At 41.0% G+C, this 25,583-nt stretch overlaps 2 protein-coding genes and 1 long non-coding RNA gene across 3 annotated transcripts; 1 reads left to right on the top strand and 2 right to left on the bottom strand.

The window, feature by feature from the left end:
* Window positions 1-7,238: 7,238 nt before the first annotated feature.
* Window positions 7,239-8,135, top strand: LOC107470143 (uncharacterized). The gene is made up of 2 exons (XM_016089532.1): window positions 7,239-7,451; window positions 7,617-8,135. The coding sequence occupies exons 1-2, from the start codon at window positions 7,239-7,241 to the stop codon at window positions 8,133-8,135; spliced, it is 732 nt and encodes a 243-aa protein (XP_015945018.1).
* Window positions 8,136-13,084: 4,949 nt separating this feature from the next.
* Window positions 13,085-13,761, bottom strand: LOC107470142 (probable transcription factor KAN4). The gene is made up of 3 exons (XM_052255639.1): window positions 13,413-13,761; window positions 13,212-13,270; window positions 13,085-13,090 (listed from the first exon to the last, which is right to left on the bottom strand). The coding sequence occupies exons 1-3, from the start codon at window positions 13,759-13,761 to the stop codon at window positions 13,085-13,087; spliced, it is 414 nt and encodes a 137-aa protein (XP_052111599.1).
* Window positions 13,762-14,071: 310 nt separating this feature from the next.
* Window positions 14,072-14,432, bottom strand: LOC107470140 (uncharacterized). The gene is made up of 3 exons (XR_001588357.3): window positions 14,384-14,432; window positions 14,242-14,295; window positions 14,072-14,097 (listed from the first exon to the last, which is right to left on the bottom strand). It is a non-coding gene; the product is annotated as an uncharacterized LOC107470140 (long non-coding RNA).
* Between the last annotated feature and the right edge of the window lie 11,151 nt (window positions 14,433-25,583).

Genomic DNA, 25,583 nt, shown 5'->3' with positions numbered 1-25,583 from the left:
GCAGGAAATAAACAAACACAAAGGCAATCAAAAAGAGGTCGGACAGCAGAAAGCTCCAGCACTCTTAAGATTCCTGGAAAGTTCTGAAAAAATTGCAAACAAACACATCAAGAAGAAAAGCAAAGCTACTATAAAGACTCAAGAAGGTCACCGAAAAATGACCTTAAGAGATCAAAAGCATTTGTTCTTCACAACAAGTTGCTAACAAAAGCAGCTAAAATGTCAAAGTCAAAAGAACTACAAGAGACAAAAATCCAGAATTTCAAAGACCCACAAACCGGGCCATAAAATACGAAAACAGAGATTACAAAGGATTCAAAGGTTCTTCAGTAGCGGCATCTCGGGGAGAAGGAGGACGAGTCGCAAGAGGAACAGCATCAACTGTTCTATTTGGCCGAGTCAGAATCTGAACATCAGGATCAGACTCGGGACGGCCAACCTCAGATGCAGAAGCTGGGGAAATCGGGGCAACAGAAGCCTTGGTGGAGGGCACAGGAGATGGATCTACATCATAATCATCTTCATCTGGGGCAGGGATGATCTTCCTGTTTTCCACAATATTATCCAAACTGAAGAGAGACAGGTTGAGCTCGGGAGCAAGAACTTAGACTTGATCCTTCAAATTCTCATAGGCAAAAGTCACACTGCCCACGAGATGGCCCTGGAGCTCGGCATAATCATATTGAGCAGATTCCAACCTCTCCCTGAGCTCTATCATCTCACTATAAGTTCGGACATAGCTATCCTTATGCTTCTGCACCATCTCCTCAGCCAGATTCGTAGAAGCCACCGCAGCAGTAGCCCAGGTCTTCTCACCTTCCAACTCTTTCTCCAGCTTTGCCACCTTCTTCTCAAGTTCCTCTTTCAATCCCTTAATCCTATCAAATTCTGATTTGGCCTCCTCTATAAAAGCCTTTGTCGCATGAATAGGAAGATCCTGGGCAGTTCGGAATAAGGCTGCTCCCATGTGTGCCATCTTAATGCTGCTTCGGGTAATGAAGTCCAAATGACAAAGAATGGATACATCATCAGTAGGAACAACACCATAAGGAGCAATTTGATGATCAACAAACCCTACAGCATCAAAATCAAGGGCGTCCAAATTAAAAGGTTCAATAGTCCTCCGTCTTTTTGGAAGAGGGCCGGCAGTGGGAGAAGAGGTAGCAGCAGAAGTTTGGGGAGGATCAACCAAATGAATCGGGGGAGTAGAGATCACCCTCCTCGGCCCAGAAGTGCTTGAGGTCGGCTTCTTAGGACGGACCTGACGATCGGATTTCCTGTCGGTAAAGAAATTCACAAATATAATTGCATTGTAAGTACAGCTTCTAAACCAACAGAAAATCCTTTCGTACAAATGTTTGGTTGTCACAAGTAACAAACTCAATAAAATTTATAAACCGAAGTATTCAAACCTCGGGTCGTCTTCTCAAGGAATTGCAGGGAAGTATGATTTATTATTGGTTATAGAAAATAGTGTTTTGGGTTTTGAAAGGGTTTTGAGCAAGACAGATGGGTTGCGGAAATTAATAAATTAATAACTAAAAAGTCTCTTGGCAAGGTATGAAAACTGGAAGTCCTATCCTAGTTATCCTTATCAATGGTGATGAGAATTATATTTTTGCTACCACTAAGTCAACCTCTAACTATGAAGGTCAGTTAAGTGGACAAATTAATTTAACACCTAAAGTCCTAGGTAACTCCTTAAGGAAAGACTAGAGTTATAGGAATCTAAATTAATCAGCAAAGATAATAATTATCAATCACGATGAGTTTGACAACTCAAGAGTCACCAATTAATCAACCAAAGCCAAAAGGGAAAAATCTAAATTATTTATATAATAAATAGAAGAAAGCAATCATGAGTCTGAAATACCTCAAATTATATTAATTAAGAAAATCCTAACATGAAAAGTTCATAAACAAATAGAAAAGACAATAAATAAAAAGAACATTGAACCTATGATGAAGAAGATAAAAATATTCCTAAGTCCTTTAAGAGGAGTCCTAATCCTAATCCTAAGAGAGAGGAGAGAACCTCTCTCTCTAAAAACTACATCTAAATTATGAAAAGTGTGACTTATGAATGTATGTGAAGTATTGAGTCTCTGCATGTTCCCTGACTTTAATCTACGTTCCTGGGCCGAAATCTGGGTCAAAACGCAGCCCAAAATCGTCCTCAGCGTATTCTGTAATTTCTGCAGATTGCGCATGTCACGCGTACGCGTTAGTCACGCGTACGCGTTAGTCACGCGTTCGCGTCACTCAGCATTTTTCGTGCCATGCATGCGTGTCGTCCACGCATTCGCGTCACTCGTGCAGCTTCCAATCCACGCGGTCGCGTCAGGTACGCGAGCGCGTCACTGCGTTTTCCTCCATTTCGCGCGGTCGCGCGAGCCATGCACCCGTGTCGCTTCTCTTTGGACATCTCCTCAGTTTCTTGTGTTTCTTCCATTTTTACAAACTTCCTCTCCATTCTCTCAGCCATTTCTGCCCTATGAGGCCTGAAACACTTACCACACATATCACGGCATCGAATGATAAAAAGTAGAATAAAAATATACAATTAAAAGATCTTTAGGAAGCAAGTTTTCAATCATAGAACAATTTGGGAAGGAATTGTAAATACATGATAATCATATGAATAAGTGGGTGAAAAGCTTGATAAAATCACTCAATCAAACACAATATAAACCATAAAATAATGGTTTATCAAGACCTGAGAGGATCCTTCTCCAGTGGCCTTGGTCGAGATGTTCTGGGCTGCTGTAGCTTTTTTGCCTTCTTAAAGGCCTTCATGGAATCATTGTTCTTAACCATCTTTGAAAAAACACAGCAAAAACCAAGTTACAAAACTGGAAGAAAAGAAACAAAAGCAGGTAAACAAAGCGAAGAAAAAAGAAGTGGACCACTACCCAGGTCAGCTCAGAGAAGGGAGGGGTCCCCTAAGAATTTCTTTGTGTCGAGATGGGGGGTTGCCCCCAAATCTCCTCCAATACACTTACAAAAGCCAGCTCGACTTCATCAAGCATCTCCCACGAATATCTAGACACCACAACATTCTTTTGCCAGCATAAGGGGAAGGCATGTTCATTATTCGACTCTAAGAAAAATGGTCGAGCTCCCTCAACAGCTCGGACCTTAAAAAAGTAGTTCTTAAAGTCCCTAAAGGACTCGTCATACATAGAAAACACTTTCTTTCCTTGGGTAGACCGGAAAGATATCCAAGAAGCTTTCTTTTTGGAAGTTCCAGGTTTGGTCAAAACAAAGAGGTAAAGAAAGAGAGTTTGAGAAGGTTTGACATCAAATTCTTGGCACAGCAGTTGAAAGATCTTAATAAAGCACCATGAGTTCGGATGGAGCTGGGACGGAGCTATATTACATAACCATAGCAAATCGGTCTCGAAAGAGGTAAAAGGAAGGGTAATGTTCATTTGGCTAAAAAAGTAATTATAAGCATAAAAGAAGGGGCATTTCCCTTGGGTCAGAGAAGGAAAGCAAACCCGCTCGTCGGAGTTAGGCGCTACCAACTCGTAGTTCTTCTTCTGATCCCTACTACTACAGATCCGGTGATGTTTTCTAAGCTCCGCACAGTATTCAGAGTTAACCACCAAAACGCACATCAGGACAAAGGAGTCCAGCCAGTCGAACATGCCCTCGGGGACTTTGGAGGATGTCTCGACAATATTTTTGCGAGAAGACATGGGTCAACTAGTCCTACAGTAAGAAAAAGAAAAATGGGTTACTAACCAAAACAACTCGGGCAAATCAAGAAATCAGCTCGGACAAATATGGATACAACTCAGACTAAAGAATACAACAGTGAAAGGAGACCTCAGGACTCACACCAAGGTCCAGGGGCATCCTTTGGAGGCAGTAACAGAGTAAAGACTCAAGAAAAATCTACAAGTCTACGTTTCGACATCTCTCAATAAGAAAATAACCCTCTTTCAACAAGCAACACTCTGAAAAGAAAGTCACGAATCAAAAAGTCATCAAAATCAACAAATCAAAGAGTTTATCAGCAAAAGGAACTATCGACATCAAACATGCAAAGTGGAAATCATCAAGGACGGAACCTTTTTCAAAATCCACGACAAACTCAGAAATGATTCAAGCTTTCTAACATGAAACCAAGCAAGATCAAAACTTTTCAAGCATAAAATAGCGCGGAAAGAAAGAAGAAGAAAAAAGGACCAACCTGTAAAGTAAGAAGGCGATGAAGACGGAAGCAAATGGCAAGCCCACACCAACGATCATTTCCGAAAGCAAGGAGAGCACAAAGACGTGAAAACCTTGGAGCAAGAGAAATGAAGAGTCACAGATGAAACAGAGGGGCAAAGAGAAAGGTGGAAGTTACAACAAGCAAGAGAAAGAGAAATGGAAAAGAAAAGCTTTTGGTGAAATTCAAAATAAAATGAGAAAGTGGGAGGCAAAAGAAACGGTGAAGGGAGAAGTTAATGGGTTTTTAAACCCTCGCACGTTTCCAAGAAAGTGCAAAACGTGCGCAATAAATAAAAAGAAACATTCCACATTCAAAACCACTAAAAGGAGTTCTACAAGCGGGCCCAAAGAATGCTCAAGTTCGGCTTCTCCAAAAAGGGGTCAAAAGTATGAAAGAACACAACCTCAAAAGGAAGGCCACGCTCGAGCAGGGGCAATGTTCATGCCCTGGGTCGAGCTGTATGACCCGGGCTGATTAACGACAAGTCGACCGACCTCTTCAGGTCAGGATTATCTAACCTCTTCTCAAAGAGTTCGGCCAAATCACCAGGAGAGCCCAAAAAAGGGCCCAAACAAAGGAACACGACCCAAGTCCAAAGGCAGCCCAAGCCTAGAAAGATAAGGGTGGTTCCCTTAAAGATAAGATAACTCCACTCAAAGATAAGATAAGATAACTATCTTATCTCCAGCAAAGGTCACTCTACAACATTATAAATACACTGGAGCACCCAGGTATAACATATACTCTAATTCTACTAAAAACCTGCTTAATACCCTTTCTAACTTAAGCATTGGAGTCCCTTGCAGGTACCACCACCCTCCGGTGACGAAGGATCAGCACCACCACCAAGTCCAACAGGTCAGACACGGCGGCTCCGACCATCATCATCAAGTCGGACTCAACAGCACCGACCAGTGTAGAAGATCTCATCCAAGATCGACCTAACAGTTTCAGGTAACCCTCGGAACACAATCTGTTGCAAAGCTTTCCCGACGACCTTGACCAAGACAGCAATAAAGTGGTTCAATAGCTTGCCGCTAAGGTCAATTACGAGCTTTGATGACCTCACAAAAAAGTTCCTAGCCAAGTTCTCCATCCAGAAAGATAAGACCAAGCACGCTCCAAGCCTACTAGGGATTAAACAAGGAAATCAGGAGAGCCTCCACAGTTATATGGAAAGATTCAATAAAGCATGCCTCGACATACAGAATCTCTCTACAGAAGCAGCCATTATGGGACTAATCAATGGCCTGCGGGAAGGACCCTTTAGCCACTCCATATATAAAAAGCATCTTACATCTCTAAATGAGGTACAAGAACGGGCAGAAAAGTACATAAATATGGAGGAGAACTCTCGATTAGGAGAAACTTCAAAATCTGGATTCTCCTACCCACCTCAGGATAAGGACAAAGAGCCTAGGAAAAAAGAAGACCAACCTATGGAGAAACCTAGAAAGTACCACAACTACACCCCTCTTTGAGTGTCCCTTGTAGACGTTTACCGAGAGATATGCAACACTGAGAAGATCCCACCACCTCGCCCGATTAAACACAAAAGAGAAGGAAGTCGGACAGAGTATTACGAATACCACTGAATCTATGGGCATCCAACCAACGCATGCTTCGACCTAAAAAATGTTATAGAAAAATTGGCACGAGAAGGGCGACTAAACCAGTTCTTAGCCAATAGAGCGGATGAACCGAGAAAGAGAAGAAGGGATGAAGAGGCTGGACGAGTTGAACGTCCCCCTCACACCGCTGAAAGACACATTCAAATGATCAATGGAGGATTCGTAGGTGGAGGAATCTCCAAGTCATCCCGTAAAAGACACATTAAAGAGGTATACCACGTCAGAAACAGTGTAAGTCGTCAGACCTCCCCACTATTACCTTCACTCAAGAGGATGCCGCATGTATCATCTCTGGACATGATGACCCTATGGTCAATACAATCGTATTAGCTAATGCCAACCTCCATCGAACGTTGGTCGATCAGGGAAGCTCCGTGGATAAACTGTTCAAATTCGCCTTCAACAAACTTGGCCTGCAAGAAAAAGAGCTCAGAGCATACCCAAATAGCTTATTTAGACTTAGAGATGCCCCGATCCAGCCGCTGGGATGCATCTCACTACACACAACCTTTGGAAAAGGAACAAGGTCTAGGACACTAAGCATAGACTACATTGTAGTCGACGTGAGCTCATCTTACAACGCCCTAATAGGTCGGACGACGCTGAACCAGCTCACCGCAGTGGTCTCCACTCCATATTTGTGCATGAAGTTCCCGACCCCAGAAGGGATCGCCATCATAAAGGGAGACCAAAAACTCGTGCGACGTTGTTACAATGAGAGTTTGAACCTTAAAGGTAACCCCGGAGGAAAGGAGGCCAACACTATCGAACTCGGGGGAGTCCGAGCTCGCAAAGAGCTTCGTCCTCAACTAGAAGGGGAGACTGAAGAAGTTCGGATTGGGGATACTCAAGACAAAATAACAAACATAGGAGCAACCTTAAAAGGAAACCTCAAAGAGCTTCTAATACAGTTCCTAAGGGATAATTTTGACCTCTTTGCATGGAAGGGCGTAGACATGCCCGGCATAGTTCCCGGGCTAATATGCCATAAACTGGCAGTATACCCTGGATCTCGGCCAGTACAACAGAGGCGTAGGAAGCTTGGTCCAGAAAGGTCCCAAGCTGTGGAGGAGCAAGTACAAGCCTTACTCGAGGCAGGGTTCATAAGGGAGGTTAAGTACCCATTGTGGTTAGCCAACGTCGTCTTGGTAAAGAAGTCAAATGGAAAGTGGCAGATGTGTACTGATTACATCGACCTCAATAAAGCCTGCCCAAAAGATCCCTACCCGCTCCCAAATATAGATACTCTAGTGGACGCCTCCTCCAAATATAAGTACCTTTCCTTCATGGACGCTTATTCATGATACAACCAAATCCCAATGTATCTGCTCGACCAAGAAAAGACCTCGTTCCTAACCCCAACAGTGAATTACTGCTATATAGTCATGCCTTTCGGACTAAAAAATGCAGGGGCTACATACCAGAGACTAGTGAATAAAGTTTTCACCGTTCATATCGGAAAACTAATGGAGGTTTATGTCGATGACATGCTGGTAAAAACACAGAATGAGGAATCGTTGTTAGCTGACCTCACCAAAGTGTTCGACACCATAAGAAAGCATGAGATGCGACTTAACCCCGCAAAGTGCACTTTCGCGGTAGAAGCTGGCAAATTCTTAGGCTTTATGCTCACCTGGAAAGGAATTGAAGCAAACCCAGATAAATGCCAAGCTATACTCAACATGAAAAGCCCAACCTGCGTCAAAGAAGTACAATAGCGAAAGAGGTTTGAATGGACCCCAAAATGTGAACAAGCCTTCTAGGATTTTAAGAAGTTTTTGGGGCAACCACCAATCCTTACCCGACCACAGGAAGGCGAGGAACGCATACTATATCTCGCCGTAGGAAGTCAGGCAATAGTTTCAGCACTAGTTAGAGAAGACGAAAGTGGGCAACAACCCATCTACTTCATTAGTAAGGCTCTGCAAGGGGCTGAATTAAACTATCAAAAGATAGAGAAGTTCGCCTACGCCCTTATACTTACTTCCAGACGACTCCGACCATACTTTCAAGCCCACACGATTAGAGTACGGACCAACCAACCCATAAAAGGTATCTTACAGAAAACGGACTTAGCTGGAAGAATCCTACAATCGGCAGTCAAGTTATCTGAATTCGATCTCAAATATAAAGCTCGGATTGCCATCAAATCTCAGTACTTGGCCGACTTCATCGCAGAGTACACTGACACCCCGGACACCCCCACAAAGTGGAGCCTTTACGTGGATGGCTCATTGAACAAAACTGGGAGTGGCGCATGCATCATTTTAGAGAGCGATTAGCGGACCCAAATCGAGCTCTCATTAAAGTTCGAGTTCCCCGCCTTAAATAACCAAGCTTAATACGAGGTCTTATTAGCTGGTTTGAAGCTGGCTAGGGAGGTAGGAACTCTGAAGCTTACCATTTTCAGCAATTCACAGGTAGTCACTTTGCAAATAGAAGGGAGCTTCCAGGCTAAGGATCCCACCAAGAAGAAATACCTAGAAAAAACTAGAGAATATCTCAGAAAATTTAGGGGATATGAGGTCCGACATATACCTCGAGAACAAAATGCCCAAGCTGATGCCCTTTCAAAATTAGCCAGCACCAAACCAGGGGGCAATAATAGAAGCCTCATCCAAGAAATACTGCAAAGTCCATCGATCTTGGAGGAAGAGAAGATCCTAGCCATATCAGAACAGGATTAAGGATGGATGACTCCCATAATCAACTACCTCAAGTCTAAAACACTCCCCATAAACAAAAAAAGGCGAAAAGGTTAGTACGAGAAGCACAGTATTACACCATAGTAGACGACATCTTATATGGGAGAGGGATTGAAGCACCTCTCCAAAAATGTGTCCCGACTTCCGCTACAGGGGAAGTCCTCGAGGAAGTTTACAGCGGCATGTGCGGCAACGACCTTGGGGCGCGAGCTCTTTCCAAAAAGGTACTTTGAGCTGGTTTTTACTGGCCGACCTTGCAAAAGGAAGCCATAGAGTTCATCAAGACATGTCCACCATGTCAGAAGCATGCCAACTTCCATATAGTCCCACCCGAAGAGCTCATTTGTGTTACATCACCCTGGCCATTCGCAAAGTGGGGACTCGCCTCCTCGAACCTTTCCCCCAGGGTTTAGGGCAAGTCAAGTGCCACATTGTACGCATAGATTACTTCACAAAGTGGATTGAAGAAAAGCCATAGCTACTGCCACCGCTCAAAGAAGTCAGAATTTTCTATATAGAAATATTGTCACAAGGTTTAGGATTCCTTACTCCATCACCACAGATAATGGCACTCAGTTCACCGACACGGGTTTTAGGAAATTGGTAGCTAACCTTAAGATAAAGCACCAATTCACCTTTGTAGAACACCCACAGGCCAACAGACAGGCAGAGGCTGCCAACAAAGTCATATTGGCCGGGTTAAAATAGAGGCTACAGGATGCAAAGGGAGGTTGGGCTGAAGAACTCCCATAAGTCTTATGGGCATATCGGACAACTCCACACTCTACCACTGGAGAATCACCCTTCCGACTTGCTTACGGAATGGAGGCAATGATTCCCGTGGAGATAGAAGAAGGATCCCCTAGAGCGATCCTCTACAACGAAGACGCCAACTCCCAAATTCAAAGGGAAGAGCTCGACCTACTCCTAGAAGTCCGAGAAAGAGCTCGGCTTAGAGAGGAAGCACTAAAGCATCGAATGGGTTTGAGGTATAATTGAAAGGTAGTCCAGAGAATCTTCTCCACAAACGATCTCATCTTAATCCAGAACGATATCAGAACAGGTCGGTCGAGAGAAGGGAAGCTAGCAGCTAACTGGAAAGAACCATACCGAGTTATAGAAGTACTAGGGAAAGGCTACTATAAGGTGTTCGACCTTGAAGGGCGAGAGCTACCAAGGTTGTGGCATGCCTGTAATGTAAGAAGGTACTATAGCTAGAAAATAATAAAAGATCTTGGGTCAAGGCGCACTCTTTTTCCTAAAAAGGTTTTTTAATGAGGCGCCAGGCCGAGATCTAAAAAATTGCCCAACCTAGAAAGGTAAGCACTCACATGTACATACTTTTACTTGTGTTTTTTACTTATGTTTTTATTTGAATAAAAATCATCAATTCCTTAAAAAGTTTCCTACCAAGACGCATTAATCTAAGCTCATAAAATGCAAAATTCATTGCCCGATTAAAAGAAGTCAGCAAGGTGAAGCGATAGAAGCAAGATAATGCTAGAAGTTATAAAAGGTAACCCATATAAAGCGACCTGATGAGGTCTGACTAGAAATGGGATTACTAAAAATGACTTAAGAAGGCCCGACAGAGAAGTCAGAGCAATAAAAAGGATCACCGAAAAGGGACAAAAACACCTCGCAAAGGCAAAAGAAAGGTTAAAAAACCAAGGCCAGAAGTGCTTCGCTGAAAGGTACAAGTCTTGCAAAAAAAAGACACTACTTAAAAAGCAAAGCACAAGTCGAAACGGCGCTAAAAGTCATCCAAACAAACTATAAAGAAAAGGTTCCTCATCGGAACACTACCTAAAAAGTTGTTGGAATATGACTAAAAAGCCCTGGTAACAAAGACGTATAGGTCGATGCCAGGCGCAAGTACGATCTCAAGAAAAGAACAAGCCAAAAGGTTGAGAAACAACTTAAGGCTCAAAAAGTGCATAGCTAAAAACGATACAACTCTAATCAAAGAAGGCACGATCTCAAAACAGGGCTACAAAAGTCATTCGAAAATAAAACGGTTCTATGTAAAGAACTTAAAAAGTTATCGGACAAAAGCCCGGACACCAAGCCGCAAGGATAATTTTGCCGAAGCAAAGGGATGACAAGTACCAACTCAAAGCAAGGCATGATCCAAAAGGCAAGGATAGGAAAACTCACATTACCACCCAAAGGAGGTCGGACTGGGAAGTCTCGAACCTCTATAAAATCTGCAAGGTTAAAAGACAGCCTGATGCGAGCGGAAATTGGCATATTAAGACTTAATTAGAAAAATGGCGTTGCGAGTACAGTTCTTAACCGGCCAAAAATCTACTCGCACTACAAGAAAATAAGCTTTTTGCCACGCTTTTAAAGTGTACCGAAAGGTGCAAAAAAGCGTACCGATAACTTTTCGCCACGTTTTTTGAGTTACCGGCACGCTTTTAAAAGGGTCACATCTGCCAGCGTGCCGGTTGATCTATCGGTACGCTTTTCTTGATCTATTGGTACGCTTTACTTTTTGCCACGCTTTTACCTATTGGCACGCTTAAAAGCGTAACTATATATATAACCTTGTAGCCACGTTTTTAAAGCGTGCCAAAAGATGGATATACAGCCACGCTTTTAAAACGTGCCCAAAAATGAATATACAGCCACGCTTTTAAAGCGTACCAAAAATTAAAAACTTGTCGTTGCACTTCAAAAACGTGGCCTAATCCTTTTTCAAATAAAAAAAAAAGAAAAATAAGAAAAATAAAAATACTAATAAATTAATCTTTCAAATAAAATATTACTAAAAAATTACTCTTCCATTGATTTATATGAATTATGTACATGATAAAACATGAATAAAACATTTAAAAAAAAAAATTCTAATTTCAAAATAAACATTTAAAAAAATTACAATTCTATGTTATAAAAAATCTAATCTAATTCCTAAACAACATCTAGACTAATTTGTAGCACACGAATGGTTGCACGCAACTCTTGTATAGCTATTAGAGGTGTAGAAGCTGTTGGGCAACAGTAACCTGTATGCATGAGAATTGTACAACAAAGTACAAAATCAGTACTAATTTCAATCATGTCAAATTTGTCACTTAGTAATTAAAATTAGTAGCCCCTTTTTATAATAACTAGTGTATGTTCCCGTATCCTGTACAGGATAATACATAAAATTATATAAAAAATTTCATCAAACTATAAAGGAAACAACAAAAATAGCTCATGTATACCAGAATAAACTAACTGATGTAAGCATAAAAAATGGCCAACCTGCATGCAAACAAGCTTGGAGTCGCCCTGGATACGAATAAAAGAAAATCCCTTTTTAAGAGCATATCTCATTCCTAATATCATTGCACGATATTCAGCAGCATTGCGTGGTGCTATACCCACACCTTCACGCAACCTACAAATCTTTAAAGTAATAAACTAATAATAGCTAATGGGATTAAAGGTTGTAAAAAATGATACATATATAAATAGCAACATCAAATGTATATAGAGCTTAGCAAACATCAAATGTATATAGAGCTTAGCCAAAAAAAAAGTTTAAACTCTGCATCCAGTTAGGAAACACACAGAATTTTAAAGTAGATTATGGTATACAGAGCTTAGCAATTCCTTGTTTGAATCCTTAACATTTAATAAAGCTTGAGACTGAAGCGCTATATCTTGGACAGAGATAGGCTCAGACCTAGCACCCTTTGTTGCAACAGCACGCTATCAAGATGATGAATCAAGTAGTTAGAAAGCCAAACAAATCTTAAAAGCAATCAACCAACACAAACTCAAACATTCTTAGGCATAAAGCAATGTTAGTTGCTTGTAGATATACACAAACAGCAGGTGTGGATTTTGATAAGGTTTTCTCACCTATTATCAAACCTGTAACTATTAGAATAATCTTAATCATAGCTTTATCAAAAGGTTGAGCAGTGAAGCAGTATAATTTTCATGATGCTTTTCTAAATGGAAATCTAACAAAGACTATTTACATGTCTCAACTCCCTAGTTTTGTTTACTTAAATTCAAACCTTGTTTGCAAACTAAACAAGGCAATATATGGTTTGAAATAAGCTCTTAGAGCTTGGTATCTAACCATTACTGCCACCTTACAATCTTTTGGATTTAGGAGCACAAAATCAAATCCTTTCCTCTTCACACATTTTACAACTACTTCAATTATTTATATATTTATTTATGTTGTTTTTAGAGTTTAAAGCATTGGCAGTGGTGTTTGCAGAACTAATCCAAATTCAAAACTTGTTAATTGAGCTCAAGCAACCCTGTCTCACTACTCCTACAGTGTTTTGTGACAATATGTTTTCAGTTCTATTATCTTAAAAGCAATCAACCAACACAAACTCAAACATACCGAAGATGCAGCTTTATTTTCGTGTTTTGTAACACCGTTAGCAGTTGATTTCCTAGCCTTTGAACACCTTTTGATGCACCCACTGAAATTGCCTTAGCAGATTCGAATGATTCTAAGCACAAATATTGCATTGGAAAGAAAATAAACATAAGAATACTCATGTTAATCATTAACCCTGAGCAACAAAGTGGATTAAGAATGAGCTATGATACAAAACCCTAACTTGAAGGCCTCCATATGGTTTCAACTTCTCAAGAACTAAAGCTAGAACTGGTCCATGAATGTCCAAAACTTACTGTCATTGCAGCAGCTTCAGCAAAACTGCTTTGCACAGAAAGTTGCCTAGATAAGGAACCTACAATAGTAGCATACTCAAAGGATAGACACAAGACAGAAGAATCACTTAAAAAAAGATTGAAACAGACCATTTTATCAAATTGAACTCCTCCCAAGTCAAATTGAAGTGTATTCTTACAAATGTTTGAGAGTGGAATTACTTTCTTGACCTCCAAGCCTCTGAACAACATGGACAAAGGAGAGATGAAGATTAGGAGTCCAACAAAGCCTTGGCATCTTTGATCTCACATATTGCCTCACACCACTCCCTCTCTTCCCTTCTCTTGATGCTGTGCTGCTGCTACTTGGGTTTGTTAAATTCCCTTCTTCATTGTTATCCTCCTCCTCCTCCTTTGCTTCATTATTATTCTCTTCTTCTAATTCCTCATCATCACTCATAGCCGCTCCTTCATTTATGTCAAATGAATTTTCCTCACCCTCATTATCATTACTACTCTTGCCGCCATTTCCTTCATTATTCTCTTGATTAATCTCAAATCCCTTTGTCATATTTATTCATTTTAGCAGATGCGATGCTCATAGTAAATGCTACAATAATTTCTTGAATTCCTCCTTTACAAATTACCTCTGGAAACCAAAACAAGGATGCAAACATTTAAATATACACACAACTAATAACAAATAATTAAACAAGAACATACAGGCTGTAGTAGTGACCACTCTCTATCTATATATACAGTAGTAATTAATTACTAGCTAGCCTTTAAAACCTATATTCACTGAAGCAATTAAGCTACCTACTTCGCTATCTGATCTTTAATATACCTTAGCTTGAAGAGCGCTGTGAAAAAAAAATACAAGAATAAGTTGTTCCAAAATGTCTGCCTGAACAAAGTTCAAAAGAATAAAAAGAACAATCAGAACCCATAGGAAGCTTATCTTCTTCCATTATATAACATGATGGAAGAAAAAATACAATCAAATATCTCATAGTTTTTCAGTGATAGAAATGTAAGGGATAAAGCTGACCTTCCCAGGCTGATTATACAAAGACGAAAGATCAGAGAAAAGAGATGGAACTCCCTGGAGAGAATACAAAAGAAAGAAATCACAATCAACTTCGAAAAGCCTGAACGAGGCATAATTTGAAGCTAACAAGAAACTTGAATACCTTAGTTAGGAGAGGCCTAATGTAATTATCTGTTGCTGCTCTAAATTTGTCACCTTGCAAAAAATCTAGAGGTATTCTCTGCCAAACGAGATTCAACAAAGAATAAACTCAAAGAATGAGCACCACATATCAGTAGTTGAGCACTACCACAGCTGCAGCAGAACAGAACCAAATGTCAAAAAGTTTGGAAAAAAAACCCTAAACGATGGATCATATTAGAACAAAAAAGAAATCTAGAAAAAAATGAAGAACCAAGAAAATCAAATTCAAAATCAAATAATTAGATCAAGGAAAAAATTGACCAAATAATTTACCACGGCACTGCGAACGTTGAACATGGCTGACAAAGGTGCAACGAGTGAGGGAGAGGGAGACGGCGACGCGACGATTTCAGAGAGGGAGACGGCAACGCGACGGGTGCTGAACCACGGAGGGAGGATCGGCGATTGAGGGTTTGCGAAATAGAGTGAGCAACGATTGAGCTTCCGAATCCAACGAGGGTTTGCGAGACAGAGACCACTGAGGGAGTATGAGGGCACGCCGAGACAGAGACCACTGAGTGCGTGGACGGAGCAGCGCCGATGGAGGGTTCCGAATCTAACGAGGGTTGTGTCGATGGTGCGAGGGTTGGGTGCGAGAGATCGTTGATGGCGCGGGGTTGGGTGCGACAGAGAGAGGGATGGGTGTGAGGGTTAGATGAAGGGCTGGGTGTGAGGGTTAGATGAACATGACGGCGAGCTGTGTGGTGCAACGGCCTTGGCGATGGGCAGTGATGAACTTAGTGCGACGGCTTGCTGGGTGCGATGGCTTGCTTTTAGGTTATCTTCTAGGTTAAAAATGAATTTGGAAATAAAAGTGAAGTGTATGAGCAGTTATAACTTCTATAGGTTAAAAGTTAACTTAGAAAAAAGTGAAGTGTGTAAAAAATAGGGTGGCACTCTATTGGTATGCTTTTGTAGGGTGCCTATATAAACACAGTATATCGGCACACTTTAAAAATGTAACTGTTAAAAAAAATTAGTCACTCTTTTAAAGCGTACCGATTTCTCTCTATGGGTACGCTTTTCAAGCGTGGCAATAAGAAAGCGTGGCCAAATTTTAAATAAGTGGCCACCCTCGTAAAAGCGTGCCGATTTTCCTCTATGGTCACGTTTTTCAAGCGTGGCAAAAAAAAGCGTGGCCAAATCACAAATCAGTGGCCACCCTCGCAAAAGCTTGCCCATAGACCACTTTTGGGCACGCTTTAAAAGCGTGGCAAGAAAAAAGTGTGCCGACAGGCCTTTTTTCTTGTAGTGTCGTCAATTTAAAAAAGGGTTGTCATAATTTTTAGAAATAAAATACTGGGAGTATGAGTCCCAGGTCATCTCCCAACGAGTTGCAGGAAGATGTGCTATTTTATCAATCAGAGGTTTTCAAAAGGGGTTTTGAATTTTTGAACAGAAAATTAAATTAGAGAATTTATATGACTTAAATAAAATCTTGACCGGGAGAAGATTAATTGGAAGTTCTATCCTTGTTGGAATTTTATCAAGAGCAATTAATAATCAGTCATTGTTATAATTTAGTTAACCCTCAACAAGTGAAGGAAAGTCAAATTAAAAGTCAACTTCTATTCATAAGTCCTAATCCTCTCCCTTGGGAAGGATTAGAGTTAATGATTAACAAGTCAACCAACAATAAACCAATTACAATTGAACTCTTGAGTATTCTAACTCAAGGTTCTCCTTTTAATCATCTCCCAATCAAGCTGGGAAACTACTCACTCATCATAATTATAGACTTCACAAAATCAAAGGAGAAAATAAGAAAAGACATAATAAATAATAAATAAAGAGATTAATTAAAAGTAGAAATAGTTCTGTATTAATAACTTATGGAAATAATCCAATGTCAACTCTAGAGGAATTAAGAATATGGAAGAATAAAGAAAAAGTAAATAATAAACTGTAGTGACTAGTACCGGAGGTAGACTCTTCTCAAAAGCTAAAGCCAAAATCTTCAAAATCCTAATTATGAATGTTCAAGTGAGAAAACTTATGAGAGGAGTAAATTCAAATCTAAAAACTTGAAATTATGCGGAATGAATTATTGTTTTTGTCTCTGCATGTTTCCTGGCTCTAATCTGTGTTTCTGGGCCGAAAGCTGGATTGAAATCCGGCCCAGAAACTCTGCCAGCGACTTTTGTAATTCTACAGATCGCGCACGTCACACGGCCATGTTGTCCATGCGATCGCATCACTCAGCATCTCTTATACCATGCGTGTGCATCGTCCACGCATTCGCGTCGTTCGTGCAGCTTTTAATCCGCGCGGCCGCGTCAGGCACGCGGGCGCGTCACTTCGATTTCTTCCAATTCGCGCGGTCGCGTGAGCCATGCGACCGCATGACTTCTCGCTGGTCATCTCCTCAATTCCTTGTGTTCCTTCTATTTTTGCATGCTTCCTCTTTATTCCTTACGCCATTCCTGCCCTATGAAGCCTGAAACACTTAACACACAGATCACGGCATCGAATGGTACGAAGGAAGATAAAAATATACAACTAAAAGGTCTTTAGGAAGCAAGTTATCAATCATAGAATATTTTTAGGAAGGAATTGTAAATACATGCAAATCATATGAATAAGTGGCTGAAGACTGGATAAAACCACACAATTAAACACAATATGAACCATAAAATAGTGGTTTATTAACCTCCCCTCACTTAAACATTAGCATGTCCTCATGCTAAATTGAAGGAGATAAATATGAATGAATAGGAACATGTAAGACTCATGTGATGCAATGCAACCTATATACATATGAATGCAACTATATGAGTTTGTCCACATGATTAAAAATAGATAAGTTCTCTAAGATAAAACATGGGGCAGATTTCACTAATTCAATTCATATTATAAAAGCAGATAAATTTGTAAGAAGATAGCTTGTGAAAGCAGGGAACACAGGACTGAGTATTGAACCCTTACTGTTGGTGCATGTGCACTCTAATCATCTCTAGTATATGGGGTAATCACTCTATCCTTCTCTAATTATGCTTTCAAAAATTTTGTTTTTCACCTAATCAATCAACAATTTTAAAATGCCAATGCAAACATCATGAGGTCTTTTCATGGTTGTAATAGGGCTAAGGTAAGGGTGAGGATACACATATGGCTAAGTGAGCTTATGCATTGAATCTTTAATTAACTTAAGCTCTCACCTAGCATACATATATTTATAAAATTTTAACATTCATCTTAGCTACCCAAAATCTCCTTTTCACATTCCATATTCATGCATCAACCTTTATTTTAATTTTATCACATGTGCATTGATTATTAAACTCTGACTTATCATTGGGGTGATTTTGTCCCCTTATTTACTAACATAAAGGAATTTTTTTTCTTTTTTTTATAGCTTATCAGTGCACATAGATTTGTAATGTTCTTTTATGGTTTCACATGAATAGGTACCCAATTTCCCTTTATTTCATCATGACATATTCTCTTATTATCCTTTATTCCCACAATTTTCCCATACTCAGTTAACACACATTCTATCTTAAGCTAACCAAAGATTCAATTGAGATTTTTCATTATTTTCCGCTTAAGGCTAGTAATGTGGTAAAATATAGAACAAATGGGATTAACAATGGTTCAAAGTGGTTAACAAAGGTAATTAAAAGGGTTGGCTTATTTGGAATATGTGAGCTAAACAAACAATGGCCTCAATCATATGCATGCATATAACATATTAACATTGGACATATAGGATAAAACAAAATTCATATTACAATCACAGAGAAGTAAACACACAAGAAATAAAAATGCTTATGGTTAAATAGTGTAACCATGTATTTATGCTCAAAGTCTCACGGGTTATGTGTTCTTTTAGCTAAAAAAATCCTATTCTAATTTCAACTTCAAACAAATTTAACATAAATATTTTGATTTAGATTAGTAAAATTTTCAAAAATATATGGTTTTAAGAGAAACTTATTGTATTTTCAATCAGGTAGAACATGCATGCAATTAACCTACTAATATGCAATCTATCCTATTCTAAAGAAGAAAGAAATTGGTGTTAGGGGGAAAGAATTACCTCCGGAAGTCAGGTACTGACTGACCTCCCCACACTTAAGGTTTTGCACCATCCTCGGTGCCATCTGTCAGCAACAGGGGTGTGCTGGTGGCAGTATCTCTACAGTCGGGGCCGTCATGGCTCCCGGTGCTGGTAAAGGAAGTGGAGTGCAGAGTGCCTGGGTCCTCATCAGGTCTGTGGTTGCCTGTGAGTAGCTCCTTGAGGTACTTGAATCGGCGGTGGTTGCGGCGCTCTCAGAGCTTTGCTTTTTGGTCTTATTGGTCCAACCTCTTCAGTATTTGATGCAGTAGCTGACTAGTAGAAGGTGGAATGTCTGCAGCATCGTCTGTGGACTGGCTGGTAGTGGCAGGTGGTGGCCTGAGATATCTCCCGTTAGGGACGTACTGATCATCCCGTGGAAGTATGGCTTTGGTATCCCCAGCTCTGTAGGAGACTCCGGCTGCTGAGATAAGATCTGAGACCAAGGCGGGGAAAGGAAGGTTGCCCGCGATTTGCATGTGTCCCATAGCATTCTGGATGTGTCTTGGTAGATTTAGAGGCTGGTCTGTGAGGATGCACCATAGTAGAACGGCCATGTCTGCGGTGAAGAAGGACTCATGAGTGCTCAGAAAGACATAATGGGACATAATCTGTGCCCATACGTGAGCCACTAAGGTGAGTGCGGAAGCCGATATTCCCTTAGGACGGGAACGATGGTATCCGAAGATCCATTTGCTGCTAGGTTGTGCGATAACTCTGAGAACAACATCCCAGTCAAATTTGTTCGCTTGGCGCTTGAGTGCGACTTCTTTAAATGCATCCAATCCTTCTGGAGCAGGGGAAAGATCTAAGGCTCGCTGAATGGCCTCTTCTGTAATGGAGACTTGCTTCTGACAGATGTAAACAGACTGCAGTGTCGGCAGGTGGAAGTTGGAGTAGAACTCAACTACCCAAGAAAGATTAACCTGTCGTGGTAGTCTCTATAGGAATCCCCAATGTCTTTGTGCAATTTGCGGCTCAACAAATTCGGCAATACGAGGTGGAAGGATAAGAAGGTGTTCATTATTGTAATTTTGAGCTGCCAAATAGGAAACATCTGCTCACAGTAGTGATTTAGAAATCGTGCAGTGTCCTTTGCTCGGAATGTTTTCTCCTTTTCATCAACCTTTATAATCCTTTTAATTCTTTTTGTTGAGGGCTTGACTGCAGTTGAAGAAGGTTCCGCCACTAATGGTCTTTTAGTTCCTTTCCTTGCTGTGAATTTGGGGGTAGCTTTCTCTTTGCCTTTCTTGGTGGCCATCTTGAAAGGAAATGAGTAAAGACATTAGCATTGCAAGGGTTGTAGCGAGGAAAAGAATGGAAAAAGTGGTAATCAAGGCACAGGAATGAATAATGATGTGGACACATGGTCATGACTACATGTGGCAAATCAACAATGGAAATATAGCAAGTGCATGTGATGATAATTAAATGCAAGGTGTTTATTGGCGTGCCGGCAAAGGGCATGAGTAGCATAGATCAAGCATTCAATGTCCAAGTTAGATTACCAAGTTTGTCAAACTAAAAATCTCTTTGTATTAACAATTATATTGAAGTAATAAAAGACAAAAAGGGTTTTGTGAAAAGCAAGCATTTTGAGTAGTAGATTGAAAGAAATCTAAAAATAGTGCAAAATGCCATATGGGCATTTTCACAAACACGTAGCATGCATGTTAAATAAGGTATGGAAAAATTAATTTTGAACATGCAAGTAACCCTTAGAAAATAATATATAATTGTTAAACAAGTCCTAAACAATCCATAGGCAACATGAAAAAATAATGACCCAAATAAAATTCCAACACCAATAGAAGGAGGAAGAGAAGAAAATAAGGATAGAGAGAGTAGAAGAGAAAGAAAAAGAAAACATGAAAATAAGAAGAAGAATAAAAAAGTAGGAGGGAGATAAGAGAAGAAAAACCTCGATAATGGCGGTAGGAAAGAGGGGGTAGAGGAGAGAAAGAAAGGGGTAAGGAGGAAGAAGGGAGAGAGAAGCAAGGGGGAGAAGAAATAAGATTGAGGGGGAAGAAAAGATAAAATAATCTGGCAGATTTGAATGAGTTGGGCGGCACAACTGACGCGGACACATGGGGCACGCGGTCGCGCGGAGACCCGTGAAGGATATGACACGGATGCGTTGGTCACGCGGACGCGTGACATAATTTGCGCTAGTGGCGCGAGGGCAGCATCGCGCTCGTACAACTCTCTGTTTAATTTATGTTTTGCCAAATTTTTAGGATGATGCGATCGCATGAGGGACGCGGTCGCGTGGATGGCCAGAAGAAGAAAATGGCGCGGACGCGTGGGGCGCGCGTTCGCGTGGATGGGCTTGTGCGACTAGCACAAGTGTGGCCCAGCTCCGGTGTAACTCACTGCCAAACACCCTATTACGTCGACTTGTAGAGCCACGCGTTCGCGTGGGTGACGCGGACGCGTGGGGAGGCCATGTTACAAATGACGCGAGTGCGTCAACCACGCGGACGCGTGGGTCAATTTGTGCTAAAGGCACACCTCCAGCCACACTTTCGTGTGACTCTCTGTTTCTTTTCTACTTGAGTCTAAGGCACTATGATGCGGATGCGTCATCGACGCTGTCGCGTCGTGTGCTTGCTTTTTTTTTAGAATAACAAAAAATGCAAATGCAGTATGCAGATGAGATGCAAGATATAGGCATTAGTACTGAGAAGAGTTATATATGAGGGAAGATAAGGAGAGGGTGAGGAACGATCATACCATGGTGGATTGTCTCCCATCCAGCACTTTGCTTTAACGTCCTTAAGTTGGACACTCCACTAGCTCAGTCTTCTGTTGTGGGCGGATCTTCCAAGAGGAAGATCTCTAGTTCCTGGTTTTTTGCCATCTTTTCGCCATGGAATAGCTTCAAGCGATGTCCATTGACCTTGATAAGTTCGGAGCTTGAAGGATGGCTCAAGTGAAAGACTCCGTATGGTTCCACCCGCTCTACTCGGTACGGACCATCCCATCTGGATCTCAGCTTGCTTGGCATGAGTCGCATCCTAGAATTGTAGAGTAGGACTAAGTCCCCAGGTTGGAATTCTCTTCTCTTAATGCTCTTGTCATGCACAACCTTCACCTTCTCTTTATACAGCCTGGAGTTTTCATAAGCTTCTAGGCGAAGGCTCTCTAATTCTTACAGTTGCAACTTCCGTTCAGCTCCGGCTCTCTCGTAATCCATGTTGCATTCTTTTACTGCCCAAAAGGCTTTGTGCTCTAACTCAACTGGGAGATGACAGGCCTTTCCATAAACCAAGCAGAAAGGACTCATCCCAATAGGTGTCTTGTATGCTGTCCGGTATGCCTAAAGCGCGTCTTGGAGCCTAGAGCTCCAGTCCTTTCTATAAGGCTTGAATATCTTTTGTAGTATGTGTTTTATCTCTCTGTTAGACACCTCTGCTTGCCCATTAGTCTGGGGGTGATAGGCTGTTGATACTTTATGGATTATCCCATGCCTCTTTAGTAAACCTGTTAGTCTCAAGCAGAAAGGACTCATCCCAATAGGTGTCTTGTATGCTGTCCGGTATGCCCAAAGCGCGTCTTGGAGCCTAGAGCTCCAGTCCTTTCTATAAGGCTTGAATATGTTTTGTAGTATGCGTTTTATCTCTCTGTTAGACACCTCTGCTTGCCCATTAGTCTGGGGGTGATAGGCTGTTGATACTTTATGGATTATCCCATGCCTCTTTAGTAAACCTGTTAGTCTCCTGTTACAAAAGTGAGTGCCTTGATCGCTCACGATTGCTCATGGTGATCCAAAGCGACAAATAATATGGTTTCTAACAAAGGAAACAATAGTGTTAGCATCATCAGTACGGGTAGGATTTGCTTCCACCCATTTAGAAACATAATCTACAGCTAACAGTATATAAAGATGGCCATTAGAATTTGGAAATGGACCCATGAAGTCAATGCCCCAAACATCAAAAATTTCACAGAAAAGCATGATTTGCTGAGGCATTTCATCCCTCTGGGATATATTACCAAACCTTTGGCATGGGAGACAAGATTTACAAAGATCAGCAGCATCTTTAAAAAGTGTACGCCACCAGAATCCACAGTCTAAAACTTTTCTAGCAGTTCGTTGAGGGCCAAAATGTCCTCCACTCTCGGATGAGTGGCAGGCCTCTAAAATTGACTGGAATTTTGATTGAGGCACACACCGTCTAATTACCTGGTCAGCACCACACCTCCATAGATATGGGTCATCCCATACATAGTATTTGGACTCGCTTTTCAGCTTGTCTCTCTGATGCTTAGTAAAATCGGGAGGAAAAGTATGGCTAACTAGATAATTAGCTACAGGTGCATACCAATGGGCTACATCAGATACTGTTTGTAAGCTATCAAATGGGAAATTATCATTGATAGGAATGGAGTCATCTTTAATGTGCTCAAGGCAACTCAAGTGGTCAGCCACTAAATTTTGGTTACCACACCTATCTTTAATTTCCAGATCAAATTCTTGCAACAATAGCATCCAATGTATTAGCCTTGGTTTAGACTCCTTTTTAGCTAATAAATATTTTAGAGCTGCATGATCTGAGTACACTACTACCTTAGTACCAAGTAAATAGGCTCGAAATTTATCCAGAGCAAAAACAATAGCTAGAAGCTCTTTTTCAGTAGTAGTGTAATTAGATTGAGCAGCATCTAAAGTCTTAGATGCATAAGCAATCACAAAAAAGTTGTTACCTTCATGTTGAGCCAGTGCTGCTCCTACTGTATGATTGGAAGCGTCACACATGATTTCAAATGGTTGACTCCAGTCTGGTCCTCTCACAATCAGAGCTTGAGTTAAGGCGGTCGTTAGCTTATCAAACGCTTGTTTGCAATCCTCACTGAACTCGAACTCAATCTCTTTCTGCAGTAGTTTGGATAAGGGTAGTACTACCTTACTGAAGTCCTTGATGAATCTCCTGTAAAAACCTGCATGGCCAAGGAACGAACAGACTTCCCTCACAGAAGAGGGGTAAGGTAAACTAGAAATAACATCCACCTTTGCTGGGTCCACAGAGATACCAGTATTAGAAACAACATGTCCTAGAATAATACCTTGTTTTACTATAAAATGACACTTTTCAAAATTTAAAACAAGGTTTGAACGAACACACCTGTCCAATACTTTAGACAAACTATCCAAGCAAAGGTTAAATGAATCACCATAAACGCTAAAGTCATCCATAAAAACTTCCATACAGGTCTCAATAAGATCAGAGAAAAGACTCATCATACACCTTTAGAAAGTAGCTGGTGCATTGCACAAGCCAAAGGGCATTCTTTTATAAGTATAAGTCCCAAAAGGACATGTAAAGGTAGTCTTTTCCTAATCCTCAGGAGCTATATGGATTTGAAAATAACCTGTATAACCATCTAGAAAGTAGTAGTGAGATTTACCTGACAGGCGATCAAGCATCTGATTAATGAATGGCAAGGGATAATGATCCTTACGAGTGGCTTGGTTGAGACACCTGTTGTCGATGCAAACTCTCCATGCGTTCTGTACTCTGGTTGTCAGAAGTTCTCTGTGCTCATTTCTTATTGTTGTAACTCCAGACTTCTTGGGCATCACTTGTACTGGGCTGACCCATTCGCTATCTGAAATGGGGTAAATGATATCTGCTTCAAGTAGTCTGGTAACTTCCTTCTTGACAACTTCTAAGATGGTGGGATTCAATCTTCTCTGAGGTTGACAGATAGGCTTTGCTCCTTCTTCTAAGAATATTCTATGTTCACAAACTTGAGGGCTGATGCCTACTATATCTGCCAACCTCCATCAAATTACTTTCTTATGCGTCCTTAATACACTAAGTAGTTGTTCTTCTTGTTGGGAAGTGAGCTCCCATGCAATGATGACTGGAAACTTCTGCTTGTCCTCAAGGTATGCATACTTGAGGTGTGGAGGAAGGGGCTTTAATTCCATTTTCCGTTCATGGTTTAGTTCTGGAGTCTCTGACCCTGGCGAAAATGGTGAAGAATCTTCAGTATGTTCAGAGGGTGTCCCCACACTTGGATTTTGCTCCATGTGACTCTCTTCCATTTCTTCCTGGTGGGTTGCAGCTATAATTTCATCAATGATGTCACATTGGAATATAGAGTGATATTCTGGGGGATGCTTCATAGCTTCATCTAGATTGAAGCTCACTGTTCTGCCATTTACCTCAAAGGAATAGGTACCCGAAAAGGCATCCAGCTTGAATTTTGAAGTCTTCAAAAATGGTCTACCAAGCAGGATTGACGAAGGTCTCCCTGAGTCAGTTTGGGGCGTCTCCAGGATATAAAAATCAATGGAAAATGTGAGCCCCTTAATGCTCACTAATACATCTTCAGCAATTCCAACCATTGTGATAATGCTTTTATCTGCTAACACAAAACGAGCTTCTGACCTTTTTAAGGGAGGGAGCCTTAAAGCATTATATATAGACAAGGGCATAATACTCACGCATGCTCCTAAATCACACATACAGTCAGAAAATATCACACCTCCAATAGTACAGTTAACCATGCATGGGCCTGGGTCACTACATTTTTCAGGTATATTTCCCATTAAAGCAGATATAGAACTACCTAAAGGAATAGTTTCTAATTCATTAATTTTATCTTTATGTATGCACAACTCTTTTAGAAACTTTGCATATTTAGGCACTTGCTGAATAACATCAAAAAGGGGAATATTTACCTCAACCTTTTTGAAAATCTCTACCATTTTGGGATCTAGTTCCATTTGCTTTCTGGGCTTCTTAGCAAGGTGTGGAAATGGAATAGGAGTGGCGTCCTTTATAGATTCAGCCTGCTGGGGTTCTGCACTCCTTGGTTGGGCTGTTTCTGCTTCAGCCATGCCTTGTACTTCATCCTCTTCTTCAATATCATCTACCTCAACCGTGTCTGCAGCTGGGGCGTGTACTAGCGGGCTTGACTCCTCTGGACTCTTCTCTTGTAGTGTAGTTCCAGACCTCAGGGTAATGGCATTGATGCCACCCTTTGGGTTGGGTAATGGTTGAGAGGGGAGTCCACCAGAGCTTGAGGACTGGTTGTTGGAGTTATTCAGTGATCCAATCTGTGAGACAAGGGCTTGCAAGGTGGAATTCAG

The sequence above is a fragment of the Arachis duranensis genome, chromosome 10 (genome assembly GCF_000817695.3).
Source record: "Arachis duranensis cultivar V14167 chromosome 10, aradu.V14167.gnm2.J7QH, whole genome shotgun sequence".
NCBI lineage: Eukaryota > Viridiplantae > Streptophyta > Magnoliopsida > Fabales > Fabaceae > Arachis > Arachis duranensis.
Note: the sequence above shows the minus strand (reverse complement) of the source record. Positions and strands in the feature narration are given on the sequence as shown.

Excerpts from the sequence above, each read along its gene's own strand:
- LOC107470143 (XM_016089532.1), top strand. The coding sequence starts at position 7,239 with ATGCCTTTCGGACTAAAAAATGCAGGGGCTACATACCAGAGACTAGTG. Across the intron at positions 7,452-7,616 it reads CCGCAAAGTGCACTTTCGCG|GATTTTAAGAAGTTTTTGGG; the intron begins GTAGAAGCTGGC and ends CAAGCCTTCTAG.
- LOC107470142 (XM_052255639.1), bottom strand. The coding sequence starts at position 13,761 with ATGACAAAGGGATTTGAGATTAATCAAGAGAATAATGAAGGAAATGGC. Across the intron at positions 13,271-13,412 it reads GAGGCTTGGAGGTCAAGAAA|GTTCCTTATCTAGGCAACTT; the intron begins GTAATTCCACTC and ends CTACTATTGTAG.